At 38.9% G+C, this 18764-nt stretch overlaps 1 protein-coding gene across 1 annotated transcript in view; it reads right to left on the reverse strand.

Moving 5' to 3' along the window:
- LOC108797470 (cilia- and flagella-associated protein 46-like) overlaps positions 1-18764 on the reverse strand; it is a gene marked incomplete at its 5' end in the record, with an annotated part of 91642 nt that overhangs the window by 55771 nt on the left and 17107 nt on the right. The window contains 7 exons of the mRNA XM_018569068.1: positions 423-566; positions 4648-4738; positions 8351-8449; positions 10997-11145; positions 13302-13463; positions 16072-16188; positions 18367-18641. Coding sequence (XP_018424570.1) covers positions 423-566; positions 4648-4738; positions 8351-8449; positions 10997-11145; positions 13302-13463; positions 16072-16188; positions 18367-18641 — 1037 coding nt within the window. The remainder of the gene's footprint in view (positions 1-422; positions 567-4647; positions 4739-8350; positions 8450-10996; positions 11146-13301; positions 13464-16071; positions 16189-18366; positions 18642-18764) is intronic.

Consider the following 18764-nt stretch of genomic DNA (forward strand, 5'->3'; position numbering starts at 1 on the left):
TATATATATATAATACGTACATAGAACACTGTTTACTTGCTTAGGTCTTCAGCTTTTAATCTAACCATTGCTGTGGTGCACCAGTCCACCCTAATTCCTTTCACCAGTGATCTAGGAACCCCTTTTGGTACCTGTTTCTAAGCCACTTAAGGAGAAATTCCCCAAAAACAAACTGCAGGCTCATTGTCTTATTGTTTATATACCAAAGCCTGATTGATTAAAAGTTTGAATCTGACTGGTTTAAACAAAAACAAAAAAAGAAAGAAACAGAATGACCAACTTCTTCTATAAACAGGGGATTTATTTGCAGATTTTCGTTATCTTTGTTTCAGATGTTTTACATTATTTAATTGTTCATAATATTTTTTTTACAGCTACTGTTTTGTCAGAGTTTGTTAGAGATAGAAGAAATGTGTTTTCACCTGGAGTGACTTATAGGCTTGTGATAGAAAGATTCTAGCTGATTGGAAATGCCCAAGCTGTATCAATACATCAGCCTTTTCCAGCCACAGATACGGAAGAGAAAGTCCACTTAATCCTTTCCCATCTGCACGTACGCTCAGCAGCTACAGAAAAAAACAACAGGATTAAAACTGAAACGGTCCACCAAGATAAACTCTTAGTTCAGAATATATTCGCACACAACATATGTCTTTAGAGGACCTTTCATATATTATGCAATTCATTCTTACAAACAAGCCTGTGCTTATTTTGTTTTATCCACCATGAACCTTTATAAGCTGTACAGAAATGCAGACTTATTCGCTACGCCATACAACACTGTTTTAAAAACAGCAACCTAATAGCAACCAGAATTCACCTTTTAATAATCCTATTTAGAAAGCTGAAACGTAATTAGTTTCTATGGGCTATTGCACTTTGCACCGACTTACTGAATAGGCATGATGGTGTCTGACTAGAATTAGGAACTCATCCATCAGTGGCAGAGCTAATGGGATCACAGTAGTGTTTCTCAGGCAGAAATAAAATATTATGTAGGTGTTTGCCATTTTGTTCATTTTAAAGTGTATGTAAAAAACATTTTCTTTTAGCTTGGGACATAGTATGAAAGGGTCAAAATACCCATTGGCTTTTTATTACCATTGTCAAGGAAAAAGCGGTTGAAAGTGTAGCCGAGGACAGAGCCCAACAACAGTAAAAGTCACAGACTGCTTGATCAACAACATGAAAGTACTGGGACTTTATGTGTTTTGTACACACATGGAGTAAAAGGCAGTGAAGCTTGCATCCAATACAAATACTGATCCTAAAAAGGACTGGATAGGTTTAATGAAGATATACCGGAAACCAACATGTAGCGTCTACATCTTGAGGGCTAGCAATAAACTAGTTATGTATACAGATCAGTGTGGTACAGGAAAGGACACAAATTTAACAGCAAATAAATATGTATGGTATAAATATTACAACTAATTAGGATAAATCATAAAGTAAAATAATAAATAGCCAATTATTTTTTAAATACAGGAAAAAAATTCATCTAGGGGAAACTATATATCGTATAAATGTATAGTATACATTTTTTAAATAATTAGGATAAATGCGAAAATAAATTCAGAAGAAAATAACTACATTATAAAAACTGACATTATTAGCACTACGTTGGTAATTCCTTCCTTTTCTTCCATTTTAGAAATACAATATGTTGCAGTTCTGATCCTACAGGTTATCATTTCTCTTATATTTTAGTCATTCATCATTAATGTAGACTTTTTTTAACAATGTATCTGTTTTAAGAATGTTTTTTGATTGGAAAATAACTAATCAAGGATAAAAAGTGAAAAAAAAGGATTTAAATTAATGAAGACTCAAACAACTGCAAGCATTGTTTACAAGAAGGATTAAAAACAAATTAATGCATAATTAAACCTGCAGCAAAATAACCTGTTTTTTTTCTTTCAGTCTATACTCTCGTACAATATAGAGAGTTGCTAAAACATCAATAATAACCATGTCAATGTCATCATTAGCTTAGAAAGGTGAGAAAAAGCAAGTCCATATATGTGGCTGAGGAAAAGGGAAACTGTGCGCTAATGATTTTTCAGGTAAACAGTTACTGGAACAAACAAAAAAGAACAGAACAATATATTCTATGCTCATTTCATTCAGAAAAAAATGTTTTTCTTTTTAAATGTAGCTTTCATTTGCCACAATGCCAGCAATACATACATAAATAAATAAATAAATACAATCTAAATACAAAGTTTGTTTAAGCAATGGTCAAAAACAACCACAAAATGGCAAACAAGGAGGTAAACAAGATGATGAAATGGTGCAGGTACATCGTCTAAACTAAGTTCAGCAAGATCACTGTTGTACCCGGTGATTGACCATCTGCAATCTATTTTACTGGAGAGTAGGATATGGTCTTTGGTTAAAGTAAGTCAACAGTGCATTTTCAATGAATATACATTTTAAGTTCTTTTTGTAAAGTTGACGTTTTTTGATGAAGTTACCTGTTTCTGTGACATATTGTTACGGCTGGATTTCAGATGTTTAGGCTCTCTCTCTCTCTCTCTCTTCTGTCTGTACAGAAGATAGTGCAAACAGCATCCTTGAACGATGACTGACATAAAAAGCCAAATAGCCATTGTGAGCTATAGGGGTTGATTTACTAACCTAAACACACACACACACCAGGTGTGTGTGATTTTCACACAGCAAAACGTATTTATCAACCAAAAAGTCTCTAAAAGCATATTTCCACTAATGCCATATATGGAAAAATCCTGCACATGATGCATATATAATGCTGCTTCACAGTTTAGACAAAAATGGTTAGCTCATGCATTTACATTCCTGCATTCATCAACGCAAGCAACATAACATAGAGCTAATTTACACCACATTACCTTGCAATTCATTGAAGGGCTTTGAACAACACACCTGCTGGGTGTGTACACACTACAAAGGTGTTTCGATTCCTCCCATAGATCATGCTGGGAGGGAACACACTACAGAGGTGTATACACGTTCGTGGTGTGTTTAAAAGGTTAGTAAATCAACCCCATAGACTTGCAGATGAGGGAAGAACTAAAGCATAACCACTAATTCCCACCAGTATGTAAAAGGCATACTGGTTGCTCCTGTGCAAAAAATAATTACAACGTATTCTAAGACACAAGTTTTTTTAAACATTAATACTAGGGCTGGGGAAATTAACGATTAATTCCTCGATTAATCGTTAAACTTTTTGATCGATTAAAATTCTTTTGATCGAAAATGAAAAGACTCACCTCTCCGCCGCCTTCCGGGAGTCCCATCGGAGATCCGGTGATGTCACGGACATTGACGTCACCGGATTCCTCCCTCCTTCCCCAAGTGGCTCTGTCGGCTAACGAAAGGAAGGGGGGAGGAGTCCGGTGACATTGATGTCCGTGACATCACCGGACTCCTCCCCCATTCCCTTCGTTAGCTGACGGAGCCACTTGGGCCGGTGAGCTTGCCCAAGAAGCACCAAGCTTCTGTCTTATCTTAAACTTATATATATGCACTATGTGGCTCTCCATTAATCCCCCCCCCCCCCCCCCCAACTCGCTCCCAGAAATGTGCAAATTGAAATTTACTGATATTGTGTTGCAATCAGGTCCTTACATGAAATGGAATGGACAGGTGCTGCTACTTCAAATATTAAGCTAATACTTATGTTTAAATCACCCTTAGGGCTTTGCTGTTTTACTATACTATGTAAATACATTTGTAATCCAGCACGTTATTATTCTGAGTTGCCCCACTCAAGCGGTGGCCATATTGAGTGGGGCACGTGAGATTAATAACGTGCTGGATTAGTGTGATCCTAGTTCATTGTATTACTTCATTGCTGTGCTGTATGTGTATAGGCCAATGTAGTTGGATCTGTATGTGCGTTATAATTAATTGAAATTAATCGATTAAAAAGAATTTCGATTAATCGAACACGAAAATTGTAATAATTACCAGCCCTAATTAATACATATTAATAAACTTGTTAAGGTAATTATAAACTCAAATGTCCTCTTATGGACTGTATGTGTAATAATTAGGGATGCACCGATATATCGGCCACCGAAACACATTGGCAAAATTCTGAAAGTGCCACTTTCTGGCCGAAATAGCGGTGCATCCGTTCTTTCTCTCCTCATCGCTGAGTGTAAATAATTGAGAACATAGTATGGTTACTATATCCTCAATTATGAATAAATGGGAAGTGATTTACATCACCTCCTGTTCATTCATGATGGAGGATATAGTAAACATACCATCTCCACAAGTTACCCTGCCCCTGGCCCTCCTGCCAGTCTTACACTTACGTGTCCCCATTACAGGGACATCTGCCCATGAAGCTACGGAGCCATTTCTCAGAAAATCTTCAGAGTCAGGCCCACGCATGCACTGTATGCTTTTCATTCAAGCCCATTGAGATTTTGTACTCCATGCTCCGGTGGAGTATGACCTCTACACATAATTGAATGGAGAGAGTGCACAGTGCAAATGTGAGCTCAGCCAAAAAAATGTTGACAGACTGCTTTTGTAACTGGATAGGCGATATCAAGGACAGGTAAGCAAAAGAATGGGAGGGAGGATTATACTTTAAGCAAGTAATAGTAAAGAAATAATATACACTAGCCCTTTTCCAAACACACTTACCTTTTTTTTGCCACTTAGAGGCTGGTCTGTTGTGTGATCATTACTACCATCTTGTTTCTCCTCCTTATACAATGCAGCTTCTTGTCTAGAACTACAATTTGTATTTAACACAGATTAGTAAAAACCATGCAGTATGTCCTGTATGTAAACTATAGATTACTTAATAAGGTTCAAATTTTCTGATTAAAAAGTCAACAATATATTTCAACTCATATACATTAATTGGAAACTGACCTTTTATTGGTTTACTTGCAGATTGCTATAACTAAGTTTCCCCTTAAAACAGGTGCAACTCTGAAGATTGAATTAAGAAAAGCTCTATTTTATAGTGAAGGTCAAAGATCAGATCTGGAAGTGCAGCTCTAACTGCATGTCAGTTTACCCCATATTAGCACTATATGTCCATACGTTCCAGATATATACATAGTGTTCAAGTAGAATAGGCGTTCGCCAGAGAGGGATACCTTTGACTCAGTTTGGCCAGCTTGAATGAGTATTACAATATGTATACATACACAAACCAAAGGAAGAAAGAAGAGAGTCTGCTGACTCCTGGTCTGGAGAGTTCAAATCTGAGAGTGAAATGTCTGAAATGCAAGGTTACCAAAAAAAATGGGCTTAGGAGACGTAACGGTGATGACATTGGGAGTGTGCTCTCCAAGTGACACAGTGAGGGGCTGTAGAGCAGTTGGCGGTGATGTGTAAGGGGTAGATCGATAGGCGTTTCGAGGCGAAGCCTCTTTGTCAAGCTCAAGCTCAGGTAGATTGCTACGCGTTTCGAGGCGAAGCCTCTTTGTCAAGCTCAGGTGAAGAATGTCATCACCGTTACGTCACCTAAGCCCTCCGACTGAGAGACGACCGCTGACAGCACTTGTCATACAGTAGCCTTCCACAGAGCACTTCTGGCCGCTACGGCTCAGCCTGGCCAGCTGAGTCCCGCCGTGAGAAAGCTGCTCCTCCTTCACAACGAATTCTTTCAGCCGTCCATACCACTGTATTCCACCTGGCCGTACTTCCCCAAGGACTCTATCCAATCACCCCCAGATAATTTCCAAGGACTTCTCAAATGTGAGTTTTTCAACAATCCTATACTAACAGTAGTAGCGCTCTCAATACATAGGTTGTTTCTCTGGTTTGTAGAATAACCTGTCCCCTGGTGTATGCTGTGGTTTTTACTACAAACATCTATGTAACTGCAGGACAAACTGACATAGGGAGCCCAGGGAGGAACCACAGCACGTAACGGGCATGTGGCACGCCCAAAAGAGTTGGATTCCAGTGGCGAATGTAGCTCAGCAAGAAAGTAAAGATTGGAGTTGCCACCTGGCAGAAAGGCAAGTATGAGTAATCTACTTCTGCAGGGTCCTGTTATTTCCCTAACAGTTCCTTAGTGACAGGGTCACTTTAAGCCTCTAAGTTTATAAGCTATGCTCAATAACTTTATTGTTTTTTGTTTTCACTTTTCAATTTTTTTGTATGAATTTACATTGATTACGTTGTATTTGTTTTCATAACACTACACACATCCACATATTAAAAAAGCATTTACCTTTCAAGGCTATATAAAAAAAATAAAACGCTGCCCACGCACACCTTCTCAACAACCCTTCAACCTAAAATCCTACATGTCATCAGTTCAAAGATTTTTGCGTTGTTGACGCTGCTACAGAAGCCCACACGGGATTTGTGGCCTACATTCCTTTCACGTCATGATACTTCCAAGGACCTCTCTTATTAACTTCAGTCCATACGACTTGCTATAACCCTTCAAAGTTCCTAATCACTTACTAGAATACATGGTAAAGTACCTTACAGTTTACAAATCTAAAGCTGGCCATACACTGGTAGATTGTTGCACGAATGTTTATATAAAACATCTTGTCAGAACATTTGATAATGCCATCTTGACAGATGTCATTTGAAATTTCGTTTGATTTTGACATTTTACTTTGGAAATGCATGGAGTTTGTAGAACGAAAATCACATTCACTATTACAATTTTGTTCTTTCGACAAAGATTTTCCGTCCTGCTCCTTTGATTTTTTTTTTTTATCACTGCGGCTGAAATAGATTGTCGAATTAACCCAATTAACTATTCGAAAATCAAACACACATTTTTTCAAACAAAATTCTAACCATGTATACCCAGCTTAACTCTTCAGATTATTCAAAACTGAACTCCAGCCTTACCCTTTTCCCCACACTTTTAACAAGTTCTCTCTTGTGCTGAAACTGACTACTCCTAATTCCCAGCAAACTTGCATCTCCACAGTATAACCCATTTGAAACTGCAGCAGCTATCTTGAGCCCACTTTCATTTTGAGTTCACCTTCATTTTCCATCAGAATGACTTTAATCATGCATTAATTACTTCTCCTCCTGATCCATAATGCTGTAGGTTCACCTCTCACAGCTATTAGCCTTCTCTGCCATCAATCATTTTGTTACAGATCATTAAGTGAAAGAACACATCCTCGGAACCCCTTTAGTTGTGGCTGTTCAAGCAACCAGTCAGCAGAATGCTCAGCTAAAGACACAACACCCAATGGCCAGTAGGGAGAAAACCACTGAAGGAATTCCGGGGGGAATTGTTCTTTTATACAAAGCTGTTGATAGAAGATCCCTGGTGGGTTGCTGTGACATTTACAGGAGGCTGCTGGCCCCTTCCACCAACCAAACTCAAAGCATCACTGGGTATAAAATAAGGTATGTTATGGAAACAGAAAGGTTTTATTCAAAAATTTAATTAACATATTGATTAAGAGGAGAGGGAGGAACCAGATGAGGCAAAAAAAGCAGATAAAGTTTGCCTTTAAATTTTAGGGTATATGTTTAAGGATTAGTTTTAAGTTAGGATGTGGTTAAGGAGTAAGTATTAGCGTCAAGGTAATTATTAAAGAGACAATGAGGGGAATTTATCAAAACTGGAGCAGACAAAATGGAGCAGATTTGCACGGAAACCAATCAGCTTCTCTCTCTCTTTTTCAAATCTTACCTGAACAAACTGAAGAGAGAAGCTGATTGGTTGCCATGGGCACCTGCTCCAGTTTTGATAAATTCCCCTCAATGTCTTTTGTCGATTGAGTGGCAGTGTCTCCTGACAGCTCACCCCCAGAAAGGTACTCTCATCCATTAGAGCTCTATTGCCACCCCCCTGTTCCGTCATGTCCTAATGGAGCAGGGCTACCAGGTCTGGGGGGGAACATGTCACAGTACTAGGGCCTGAGCGGCAAATCACCGAGCCCTAATACTATCACATGGGGAGGCCCTAATACTGTCTTTCACCCTGGTCAGCTATCACTTTGCTCTGAATGGGAAGGTAAGATTATCTATTTAACTGCTCCGTTTCAGGGTTAGGTTAAGGTTTAAATGTTGGTGGGGGACTGCATCTTTAGGCAACACTTTAGCAGGATTTCAGCGAGCTCTAATACAGACTGAAAAGGGCAAGTGACCAATGACCAATATACAAGCGGATGTTTTCAAGGAACTGACAGGTCAGTCAGTCAGTATTAGCATTCTTCATCTCCACAGTATATTATGTTCTGAAAAGTCCAAAAGGTGAATCTCAGTTTAAATTTAAATTTTTCTTTATTGTGTTTTTAATGTTTTTTTTTTCTTTGGTTAACCTACAAGTTGAGGAACATTATATAGGAATATATATCTGCAACTTGAGAAAAAAGAAAAAAAAAAGCATGCAACGTACCTTATAAGTTCATATTCACTAATGGACATATTGCTGACTGTTCTTTGGTGATAACTGGCGGCATTGTGAAGTTTTAAATCACCACATATTTGAGAAATTCTATTTAAAAAAGGAAAAGTAAAATCAATAATTTTTTAATTCATCAATTCTATAAGTTGGAAAATCATAGAAAACACATAGCGACAACAGAAAAAAACAAGAAAAATACTTTTGTTATCCTTTACTGAATGTAAATTGTCAGACATAGGAGCCTGTAAAAGGGGAAAGCACAATTTCAGTTTGGCTGTGATGGTGATAGCACTGAAAAGGAATGGGGAAATCAATTTGCCAATTACAGTAATCATCTCTTTTTGTCTTTTTTGACAATTTACTGAATAGCTACACCCTCAAAGTCAAAGTGCGGGGTAACATGTAAAAGAAATGTATGTTAAAGCTATGTAGGCTGCTGATATATGTAAAATGCTAGATGATTTGCTGTCATGCTGATCCACTGGTTTGAAAACAAAATAAAATAAGTATGCAAATCAAAAGCTCTAACCTTACTCTAACTTCCTTTGCACCATGCTTGTTTCATGGCTGTGACTAAGTCCTGAAGCCCACAACAGCTTGGGAGTTAGCATTTTCTTAAAGAAGTCAGCAATGGCAGCCATCATTACTAACCTGTACTCCTAAAAATGCCAGCTGCCTGGCTATCATGCTAATTCAGTGCATTCAGTTTTTTTTCTGAACCACTGACCTATAACACATGCAGATTCGATTTCTATCTAAACCAGGGGTGGGGAACCTCTGGCCCTCCAGCTGTGGTGAAACTATAAATCCCATGAGGCATTGCAAGATTCTCACAGCCACGGGCATGACTCCCAGGGACAGCTGGTGGACCGGAGGTACCCCACCCCTGATCTAAACAAACCAATGTAAGCCTTCAAGCTGCTCCTACCTGCAGTGTGCCAAGAACAGGCTTGTCTCATCTATCTCTAGTAGGTTTTTGTACATGAGTTGAAGCAACCAACCCACATTCTCCTCCACTCTACCATTGCAATTCTAGAGTATACGATTAAGCACACTTGTTGGGTGAAACCAGTCAGAGCAGTGAATTGGCTGTTTCGACTCTTGGATGCTGGAATTGTGTGGCTGGTGTGGCAGTGATTTTGTGACCGTTTATAACTACAATTAAATAGCATATAAACGGTAAAGTACACCCGTCCTGAGAGAACAGAGGCTACAGTTGAACTTAATAATTTTCAATCACATATTCAGAGCAAGCAATTTGTAGAAATTTCATAAGGGTGTTAGAAATCCTCATCTCTATACTTGTCCTGGGTTATTAACTTAAACGGTGTTAAAGCCAAAGCATAAGCATGACAACCAACATTTTCAAACTGAAATGTCAGCAATGGCAGCCCCCATAAGGAACTAATGACTTTAAATAAGTCTTTAAATGATACTTAAGATGTAGAGTATGACCATTTGGTCTAAATGGGTTAAGAAACCCTGTAAAAAGAGAAAAAGGTCATAATTGAGGTCATAGGGGGAACTGAATGTTCAGACTGATTATTATGACATGTCTACCTTATGTAGGCCTACTTATGAAAGATTCAGATTTTCTCCTAATTTAGCTTCACAGACTTTTCGTATGCATGACACTTAAATGGTGTTAAGGGGTCAGATGTCAACTTAAACCAGTTGTTGCCTGTCTACAGCCTGACGTTACACACTGCCTACTCAGGAGCTAGGAAACAGTGTTTGAGATCAGAAAGCTGACAAGCTAGCAACTCTAAAGCCCCGTTCACATTGAGCGATTTATCGCGCGGTAATTCCCGCGATATCGCGCTCCAATGCATTTCAATGGGGCAAAGGGTCCCTTTTTGGAGCGATTTTTCAATGCAAGCTTGAACGCGATGTCGCGCGGCAAATCTCGTGATATCGGGCAGTATACAAATCGCGCAACAAACGCGCAATTTGCATATCGCGCAGTGGGAACGGGGCCTAAGGGTATGGGTCGATGGGTTTTTGTTTGTTGCAAGTGGGTTTTGCATTTCCCTTCCAGTCTAAAGAAATGTAATACTCTCAGGACAGGTGCGATTGACCTGCAGTTTACCTCTTTCCGACTGAATGAATTCTGAATTATCTCAGCTGTGTCTCAAACGGACACTGTATAACTGTGCAAGACTGAAGGTAAGGCTTGAGCTCATCTTTAATTTTTTAGGTGTACTGGCTGAGATTCTCAGATACTCACAACCAATTAATCTGACTGATGTGGAATGGAGAACATTTTGGCAGATTCCGTTTGGCTCATCTTTCTTCTTGTAGTTTCTACAGAGTCCATTGAGGGACACAGCTCTAAAGAATTCTGAGACGTAGGGTTATGCTGCTTCTAGAGGCAGGAACATAACCCCATGTCTGAGAATTCTTCAGAGCTGTGTCCCTCAATGCACTCCGGGAAAAGGATTTTACAGGAAGAACAAAATCCTAGTTTTAAAAAGTTGTTTGAGGGATATAAACTGACACAAGCCTAATAATATAAATACATTTGAATCTACTGTACTTTAGAATATGCATAACAAAATGTGCCATATAGCATGATGTACAGTATATCAAAAGACAACTCACATACACTATATTCATCAATTGTACGGTATTACTTACTTTAGATGGTAGAGCTCTGACAGACTTTTACTTTCCACAACGTCATGTGCTATAACCTCTGCCAGTTGGAGAACAGGGAGTGTCAAGTGTGTATACGAGATGCTGTGCAATTCTTTCACAAGTAGATCCAAGTAGTAGAGGCTGTACGTCTGCAGAATAAGACAGCACAAGATGATTTATTTACATAGAAATTACGCTGATCAGATCTGATTTCCCTATTAGTGAAATATATGCTACAGAACAGTAAGTGATTTTGAGAAAAACAAAAAATGTATATGGCTGCGTCAGCATTGATTCAGTGACTGCTGAGAAACACCAAAAAGAAGTCAAGTGGAATGGATGACAATCAGTTCGATGAGTATCAATGAGGACCTTCCATTGGGATCAGTCCAACTCTCTACAGCTGGTTAATGAGTGCATGTGGAATTCACATGGCTCTTCATCCTGCTGAAGGAGTAAATGGTTTTGTATTGGTTTAAAATCACAGCATGTGACTATAACATACATGAACCAGGTAATCTTGGTGCTATCATTTTGATGTAGATGCCCAAGAGTTTTAGCATGAAGGCTGAAGCAGGATGGCCTCTGATGATATAGGACTAGAGGTGCACCGAAATGGAAATTTTAAAACCGAAACGAAATTGAAATAAAAAAATTGTCAGGCCGAAACCGAAAATGTTTTTTATTTTAATTTTTTCGATTTTTTTTCAATATTTTATTTATTTTTTATAAACTTGTTAATTTTTTATATTTATTTTTATTTATTAATTCATTTTTTATTAAATATTTTAATTTTTTACATTACTTTTAGGGGCTTTGGGGGAAATATTAGAGGTCTAAACAGACTCCTGATATTTCCCTTTTAAAATAGAAAAAGAGATTGAGAACACAAAGTCCTCTATCTCTTTTTCTATGTCCCCTGTGAGTGTTCCTGTTCATTGATAACATGAGTACATTGTTTGTTCACTATATCAACTACAACTATGAATGAACTATGGTGATGTAGATCACTCCCCATTCTTTCATAATTGAGGATATAGTTAACATTCCATGTCCTGAATTATGTACAAACCTTGTACCTTCTCTTCTCTCTGACATGCTGTCACAGGAGGCTGATCGAGCGGTGTAGGGAGGAAAGCCCAGCCTCCTGTGACATCGCTGTCTCCGCCCCCACACCGCTCTGCCGGACTGTGATAGGCGGCTGAGCGGTGTGGGAGGAGACGCCGGCTGCTCACTGCGCTCTCCTCCCGCGGCGCTCAGCCGGCTATCACAGTTTCTCTCCTCCCTGCTTGGACATAGAGCAGTGCCCAGCAGGGAGGAAAGCAATCAGGGATGCGCCGATTTATCGGCTGGAAAATTGCACTTTCGGCGTTTTGCCAAAAGTGCCATTTTCGGCCGATATGTTTCGGCGGCCGATATATCGGTGCATCCCTATATAGGACACTATCAATATATCACACTTTCATGGCAAGCCTTTTCTAAAGTACATAGAAACAAAAAAAAAATGTCACAGATGCTCCTTACGCTGAATGAAGAGAAGATGTTTTAATCCTTATATTTTGTCAATTCATATCACTTGACTGCATAAAAAAATCCTTAATTGCTAAATATATGAGGAATAACTTGCCACAAGTTAAAGGAAGGTACCAAATTGTGTCTGAACAGTCTCTATTTTCTCTTCTATGAGCCCTTACACTCCAGTATTGAAGCAAAAACTTTCATTTCCAACTCTGGCACACTTTCTCGCCTACAAAAGTAATTTAACTTTATCACTGGCAAGATTATTCAAATTGTGCATGCTCTGAAAATAAACTATACTTTACCCTAAAAAGTATGGGAACAACCTGAGAACAGAATAAAGTGCCAATATATAGTATAATGTCACCTGAGGTTTAATAGAATGGAAGAATTGTACAATGCCAAGGTGATGAATTATCAGGTAGATACTATCATTCTACCAGTATGAAGAGTTGACAAATGAATTAATGAGTATTGACAAAAACAGTTATTATTCAGCTGTCTTTTACAATAAATATGTAGCACACAATGCCCCAGCTGTATACATTTATGATTTATTAGAGTCTCTGAGTCTATCTGCAACATAGGGCTTAGAAATATTTTTTTATGATATATGCTAGTATAAGCGTTATGATATACGCTTTTTTATGATTACAGATAGCTGCAGTTAAGATGCTGATTTTTTTTTTAATGTACTGGTAATTAAGATGAACTAACTGTAGTGTAATTTATAATTTAGTATGATTAGTTCTGTCTTCTGCTGGTCACAGTTCTGTATAGTACTTACTGGTTTTACAATGGTACTTCTGTTCAGGACTTGGGAAGATGTATCTTGTTTAAAGGCATCTCTAAGTTCTTCAGGGCAATCGTACAAAGCCCACTCCTCTGCATTTGAAGGTAAAACGTCAATCGGTCCTTTACGCTTAGGCTTCTCCTTGATTGTGACAGGCTAAAAAAAAGATTTTGAGGAAATTATAGTCTTAAAAAAGGCAGAGATTTTTGGCAGCAGAGACATACAAAGTCTATTCTGCCCTTAACACCTGTGTCACCTATCGGTCCATTCAGCTCAACTCGCTCACAGACCTAGTAGCTCAGGTCAGGTCATAGATTCAGCAGGGATGTGGTACCCCTTTGTAATGTCACTGCTGAAGATCTAAACTTTTCACAATAGACCGGATCCTCCATTGGCTGCAAGCAGTGGTAGTGATTCTGGTGCTGGCTAGATGGAAAAAACAATGGCATATGTATTCTGTGCACATGCTCAATTCCTAGTACCGCTGCTTCTTCGTTCCAACCAGCTACTAAATTTGCATGTATACCGTATTTGCCGGCGTATAAGGCGACTGGGCGTATAAGACCACCCCCTAATTTTTCTGTTAAAACATAGGTTTTGGGCTATACTCATCATATAGAACGAGTATAGCCCAAAATAATGTTTAAATACACCCACTAACATCCATGGCGGTATTCCCGAGTGTGGCTCGGGGTTAATTTTCAGTACCATAAGCGGTAACCCCGAGCCACACTCGGGATTACAGTCTCTTACCTTGTCCACGATCCCCGCTGTGTCCTCCATCTTCCGCGCCTCGCGAGCGTCCGCGTCGCAGGCATGCGGAACCGGCGGGAATTTTAAAAGTTAAAAAAGAAATAGAACAAAAAATATATAAAATAATGAGACCGCAAGGAAGGCTAATCTGTCAGCCTGCTGGATGTGCGGTAATACTGTATGTACGGTAGCTTCGGCTACATACAGTATACCGCGCTGAGCCACGGCAGGCTTTGTACTCATTAATAGAATACATTGCTCGCCCTGATTGGCTCAGCGCGGTATACTGTATGTAGCCGAAGCTACTGTACATACAGTATTACTGCACATCCAGCGGTATTGTATACCCGGCGTATAAGACGACCCACGATTTTCGGGGGATGATTTTAAGTCTAAAAACTCGTCTTATACGCTGGCAAATGCGGTATCTTTTTTTTTTTTATGAAAGAGAATGGTTCTACAAATTTTACAGATTACAAATCTTTATTCTAAAACTAGAGCTTCATTTTACTCTCCATACAAGTTCATACATTTTACATACAGATCTTGAGAATGATATTATTATCATTACTAGTTTCTTTTTAGAAGATAAGTTATATACTAGCCCTTTAATTAATAAAATGTAGCCTCTGTAGCACCTGACAAAGAATGTGTCATTCATTATGCAGGGGCCAGTAATAGGGCACTCTGCATTTGTCTGCGTAGACAAGCCTCTCATTATGAATGAAAGCCACATGTGCGTTCAAGAACTTTTCACCTTTCTTGCTGAATAAAACAACAGTAATTCCATGTATGAGAGATGATTGGTTCACAGGTCACAGGTAAGTATTTCATGACTTTCTATTATACATTGTATCTCTTGCAGGAAAGACTACATAACAATGGTATTTCATTGTTACAACCAAGTGATGCTTTCAAGGCTACCAGGCATATTTATGTGCACAATAAAACATATCAGTTTTTTAGATAAACCAAGTTAGTTTTTCCTAGGCTAATGTGAAGGAGTAACTGGCTGGCTCTGGCAAGCGGGTACACCTTCAGTGATATTACGCTGATGATCAACAACATATTTTACATTATTTCATCCATTTACACTAGATACAACAACTTGCTTATTCAAAAAAGCAATGAATGTAGTAAAGAGCTCAGAATCCATCTTGTATTAGTTGTATTTCAGCAGTGAATTTTGATTGGTTGTTTTAGGTTATTGCATTCTCCACTGAGCTTTGCTCATCACTTTGTTTGCTGAAGGCAAATGTGTCTTAAAGGAGAACTATGAGGTGAGTGCTTTTCACTCATCCTTAGTAGTTGTAGCCGACCTGTGACAATGAGACTGTCACAGGTCGGCTCAGTAGATCGGGAAGTGAGCGAACACATACCGGTGTTCGCTCACTTCTCGATCCTGTCACGGCTCTCTGCCGTGACAGGGGAGGGACAGGATTCCCCCCTCCCCGCTCCGATCCACCAGCGCTGACTGGCGGAACGGACAGGGGAGGGGGCGAGTACTTCCACTGGGAGTCATGGCTGTCAGAGTCTTGCAATGCTTAATGGGATTTGTAGTTGCACCACTGGAGGGCCGGAGTTTGCCTACTCATGCTCTATAGTATTTCCATTCACTCCTCCCCCAGCAGCTACATAAAAGGTTATGTAGAGTGGAGAAGCGCAAAAGCTGGGCCAGCACCGACTGTAAACAGACACTCCTAGGAGAGGAGAGGGCTATGCTCTTAAGAAGTAAAATTTGCTAGCAAGTTAAATTTTAATATAATGTTATTGAAAGGAAAAACGATAAGCATATAAAATACTTGATTTTTCTGTGCTTTTACCTGCATTTTTTCAAGTTGGTGACAGGGTCTCTTTAATGAAAGACAATTGACTGCTGAGGGACCCTGCATACAGTACAACTGTCTATTATGTTATACCAATAAATAAGCCTATGCATGGCTATGTAAAGATTCAATTTAAGATTCTGAACTTAGTATTCATCTGGTACATTGAGTCACATACACATTACCTCACTTGTTTCTTTCTTTCCTTTCTCTCTACGGGATGAAGCAGAATGTGGATTTTGAACAGAGGGGGGATTTTTTTGTAATGATTTCATGAAAAAAGCTGCTGCAGGCAATGACACCTGATGTGAAAAGATAAATCAGATTACTTTAGAAATTATGCATTAGAACAGTTTGCATTATTGATATTGGAACAAATACAAAGTCACAAATACAAAGTTGTTCTCAAAAATACATTATTTCCTCCAACAGTCAAGTTTTCAAACTGTACGACCACTGTTTCATATATTATAGACCTGTTAGCTGGAATGGCTACTGTTATTGCCCTTCTCTAACCCAGTTCTGGTGTGCATGGGATTACAAGAAGGAAATAGAGGTTCCTAAATGATTGTATTTACAGTGGAACTTTTATTTTTGTGGAGGCTTTTGATTGCAGAAGAGACATACAGACATACAGTACTATCTCTCTTCTGCAATAATGATTTTTCATGCGCAGCTCAGTAAGCATTTTCATCATCTTAGGGATGAATGAACTCCCGTACAAGCCCGGGAGTTACCACATCCTGGCAAGGCCTGTCAATATAGCTAAAGATCCAAAACCCAAAATAAGACTGGACGAAGATATCAGCGCCAGAGAGGGAGCTCTCGGACCTTGCAGCGCTGGATGGTAGGCAAATTTAGTTCCAACCTGAAAACAGCCATTGGACAGGATTTTTACTATTAGCCATGTAAACGTTTAACTCACCTGCAAATAAAGAATTGGATAAACCACCAATGCCCCACTTTTACTTTAACCAGTACCCTGGGATTTTTTTCTAAGGACTGAGCTGCAATTACAGAAACAGGATTCAGATACCTGCTGGTTCATAATTCTGTAGCAAATGAGATCCTTTCTTTCTACTGTTGCTATTTCTTTGTGTGCCATTGCCCATCAACTGCTTCTATAATGGTTTGGTTGTCAATCTGTTCCATTTATGTCTAAGTCCTTGACAATAAGTATTTATTACACAATCTGTTTTGGAGGCAACCATTCAACTTTCCGTTATGGGCACTTATTAGGGACAGATATACCATGTGTGCAGACCATGCAGTTGCACAAGGGCCCTCTGGAACCTAAGGTTCCATTTATACAAAAAGGGCACGTTGGGACCCCTTTCTGCTGTCGCATGAACCTGGACAAAGGCAGATGAGAAGGGGCAGACATTCTTCACGATGGTCTAACCGTGATCCTGGTTTGTATTGTCCAAATGGTGTCAGGAAGTGAGTACCTCCTTTTCCAGCTTCACCATCAATGAGACATGCAGAATGCTTTTCCCATTACCTTGTTTTCAAACAGGGGAACTTGGGGGATATTGTCCACCATTGGCAGTTCTATAATAAATGTGTGCACACTGATCCCTTCTACAAAACAAGATACAAAGTGCATTGCACTACGCTAAATATTACTCCACCTACTAATAAAATGCTGACAAACAACATGTATAACGGTTTACACTAAAAAACAAACTCTTGATAAACAAAAAGCACTGCTACATTGTACCTAAAGCCTAAAGTATGAAACATATTAATGGGGACATTCCTGCTAGTTAGAAAACCAACTAGTCCCTGCTCTATCCAGATTTTATATAAAAAATAGTGTATACTTTTAAGTAAACAGTATGGTCATCTTATTTTTTGGGGAGCCCTTAGGTGAGGGTGGAAATGAGGACAGAAAGCAAAGCAGACAATAGGCCCAATTCACAAAGTTAAAAAAAAAAAAGATCAGGACCTTTATTTTAGCAATGTGTTTTTAATTTCCAAGTCTCGTTGGACTGTCCCTTTTTTGAAAATGTTGATCCATATCCTAGAGTGCTAGCTTCAGGAAATGAGCCTAATCGTAGATTGAAAAAATACATTTACCAAGATTCTAATAAAATGGACATGCACCAATAGTACACATACATTGTAGTTTGTAAATTGTATTCATTTTACTTTTTTAGGCAATACTAGTGTCTACTTAAAGGTAGCTTGCATGGAATGGGTTCAGTGGTAAGAGGAGTGGGGGATACCTAGTGCATTACCATATCTTATTTTCTTACCCCTGTGCAATCTCTACACTGAGCTCTACCAGGTCACATCTTCTAAAAGTCTATGATACCTGGATGTCAGAGATGTCCCATCAATTTAAACATCTTTCTAAAATCTGTGATCATCATCATTGATCACTTGCATATATAATACAAACAAAATAGAAAGAACTTATTGTGTATGTTAACAAATTTTACTTTTGCAGTACTAAAGAAGGTAATCGTCCACCGTACCTGCCAAATATGAATTATATATGCATATGCCATCAGGGAGTGCTGCTCATGATTAGGTGAACCCTGACCGCTGAGAGCAGCTATTAGAGTGTGAGCTCGCGCTAAGGCATCTAGCTGTTTAATGCTCTTCAAATCTTCCAGGGAATTACAAGGGTTCCCGGGCTGTTCTCCAGATCCTGTCTCGGTGACCTCAAGGCTTGGAACTTGTTCACTTGCTGGCCCTTTATTCTGGGAAGATTTCTTTCTAGGCTTTGCTTTAATTTTCTGAGTTTTACCTGCTTACAAAGAATGGAAGAAATGTAGCATGCATTTACACAGCTAGTAAACCTAAATTACAAATAATTCTAGTAAAAAAATAAAACGAAATCTACATCTCAAAGTGGTATACATAAAAAAAC

The sequence above is a fragment of the Nanorana parkeri genome, unplaced genomic scaffold, assembly GCF_000935625.1.
Source record: "Nanorana parkeri isolate BGI_ZX_2015 unplaced genomic scaffold, ASM93562v1 scaffold1282, whole genome shotgun sequence".
Classification (NCBI taxonomy): domain Eukaryota; kingdom Metazoa; phylum Chordata; class Amphibia; order Anura; family Dicroglossidae; genus Nanorana; species Nanorana parkeri.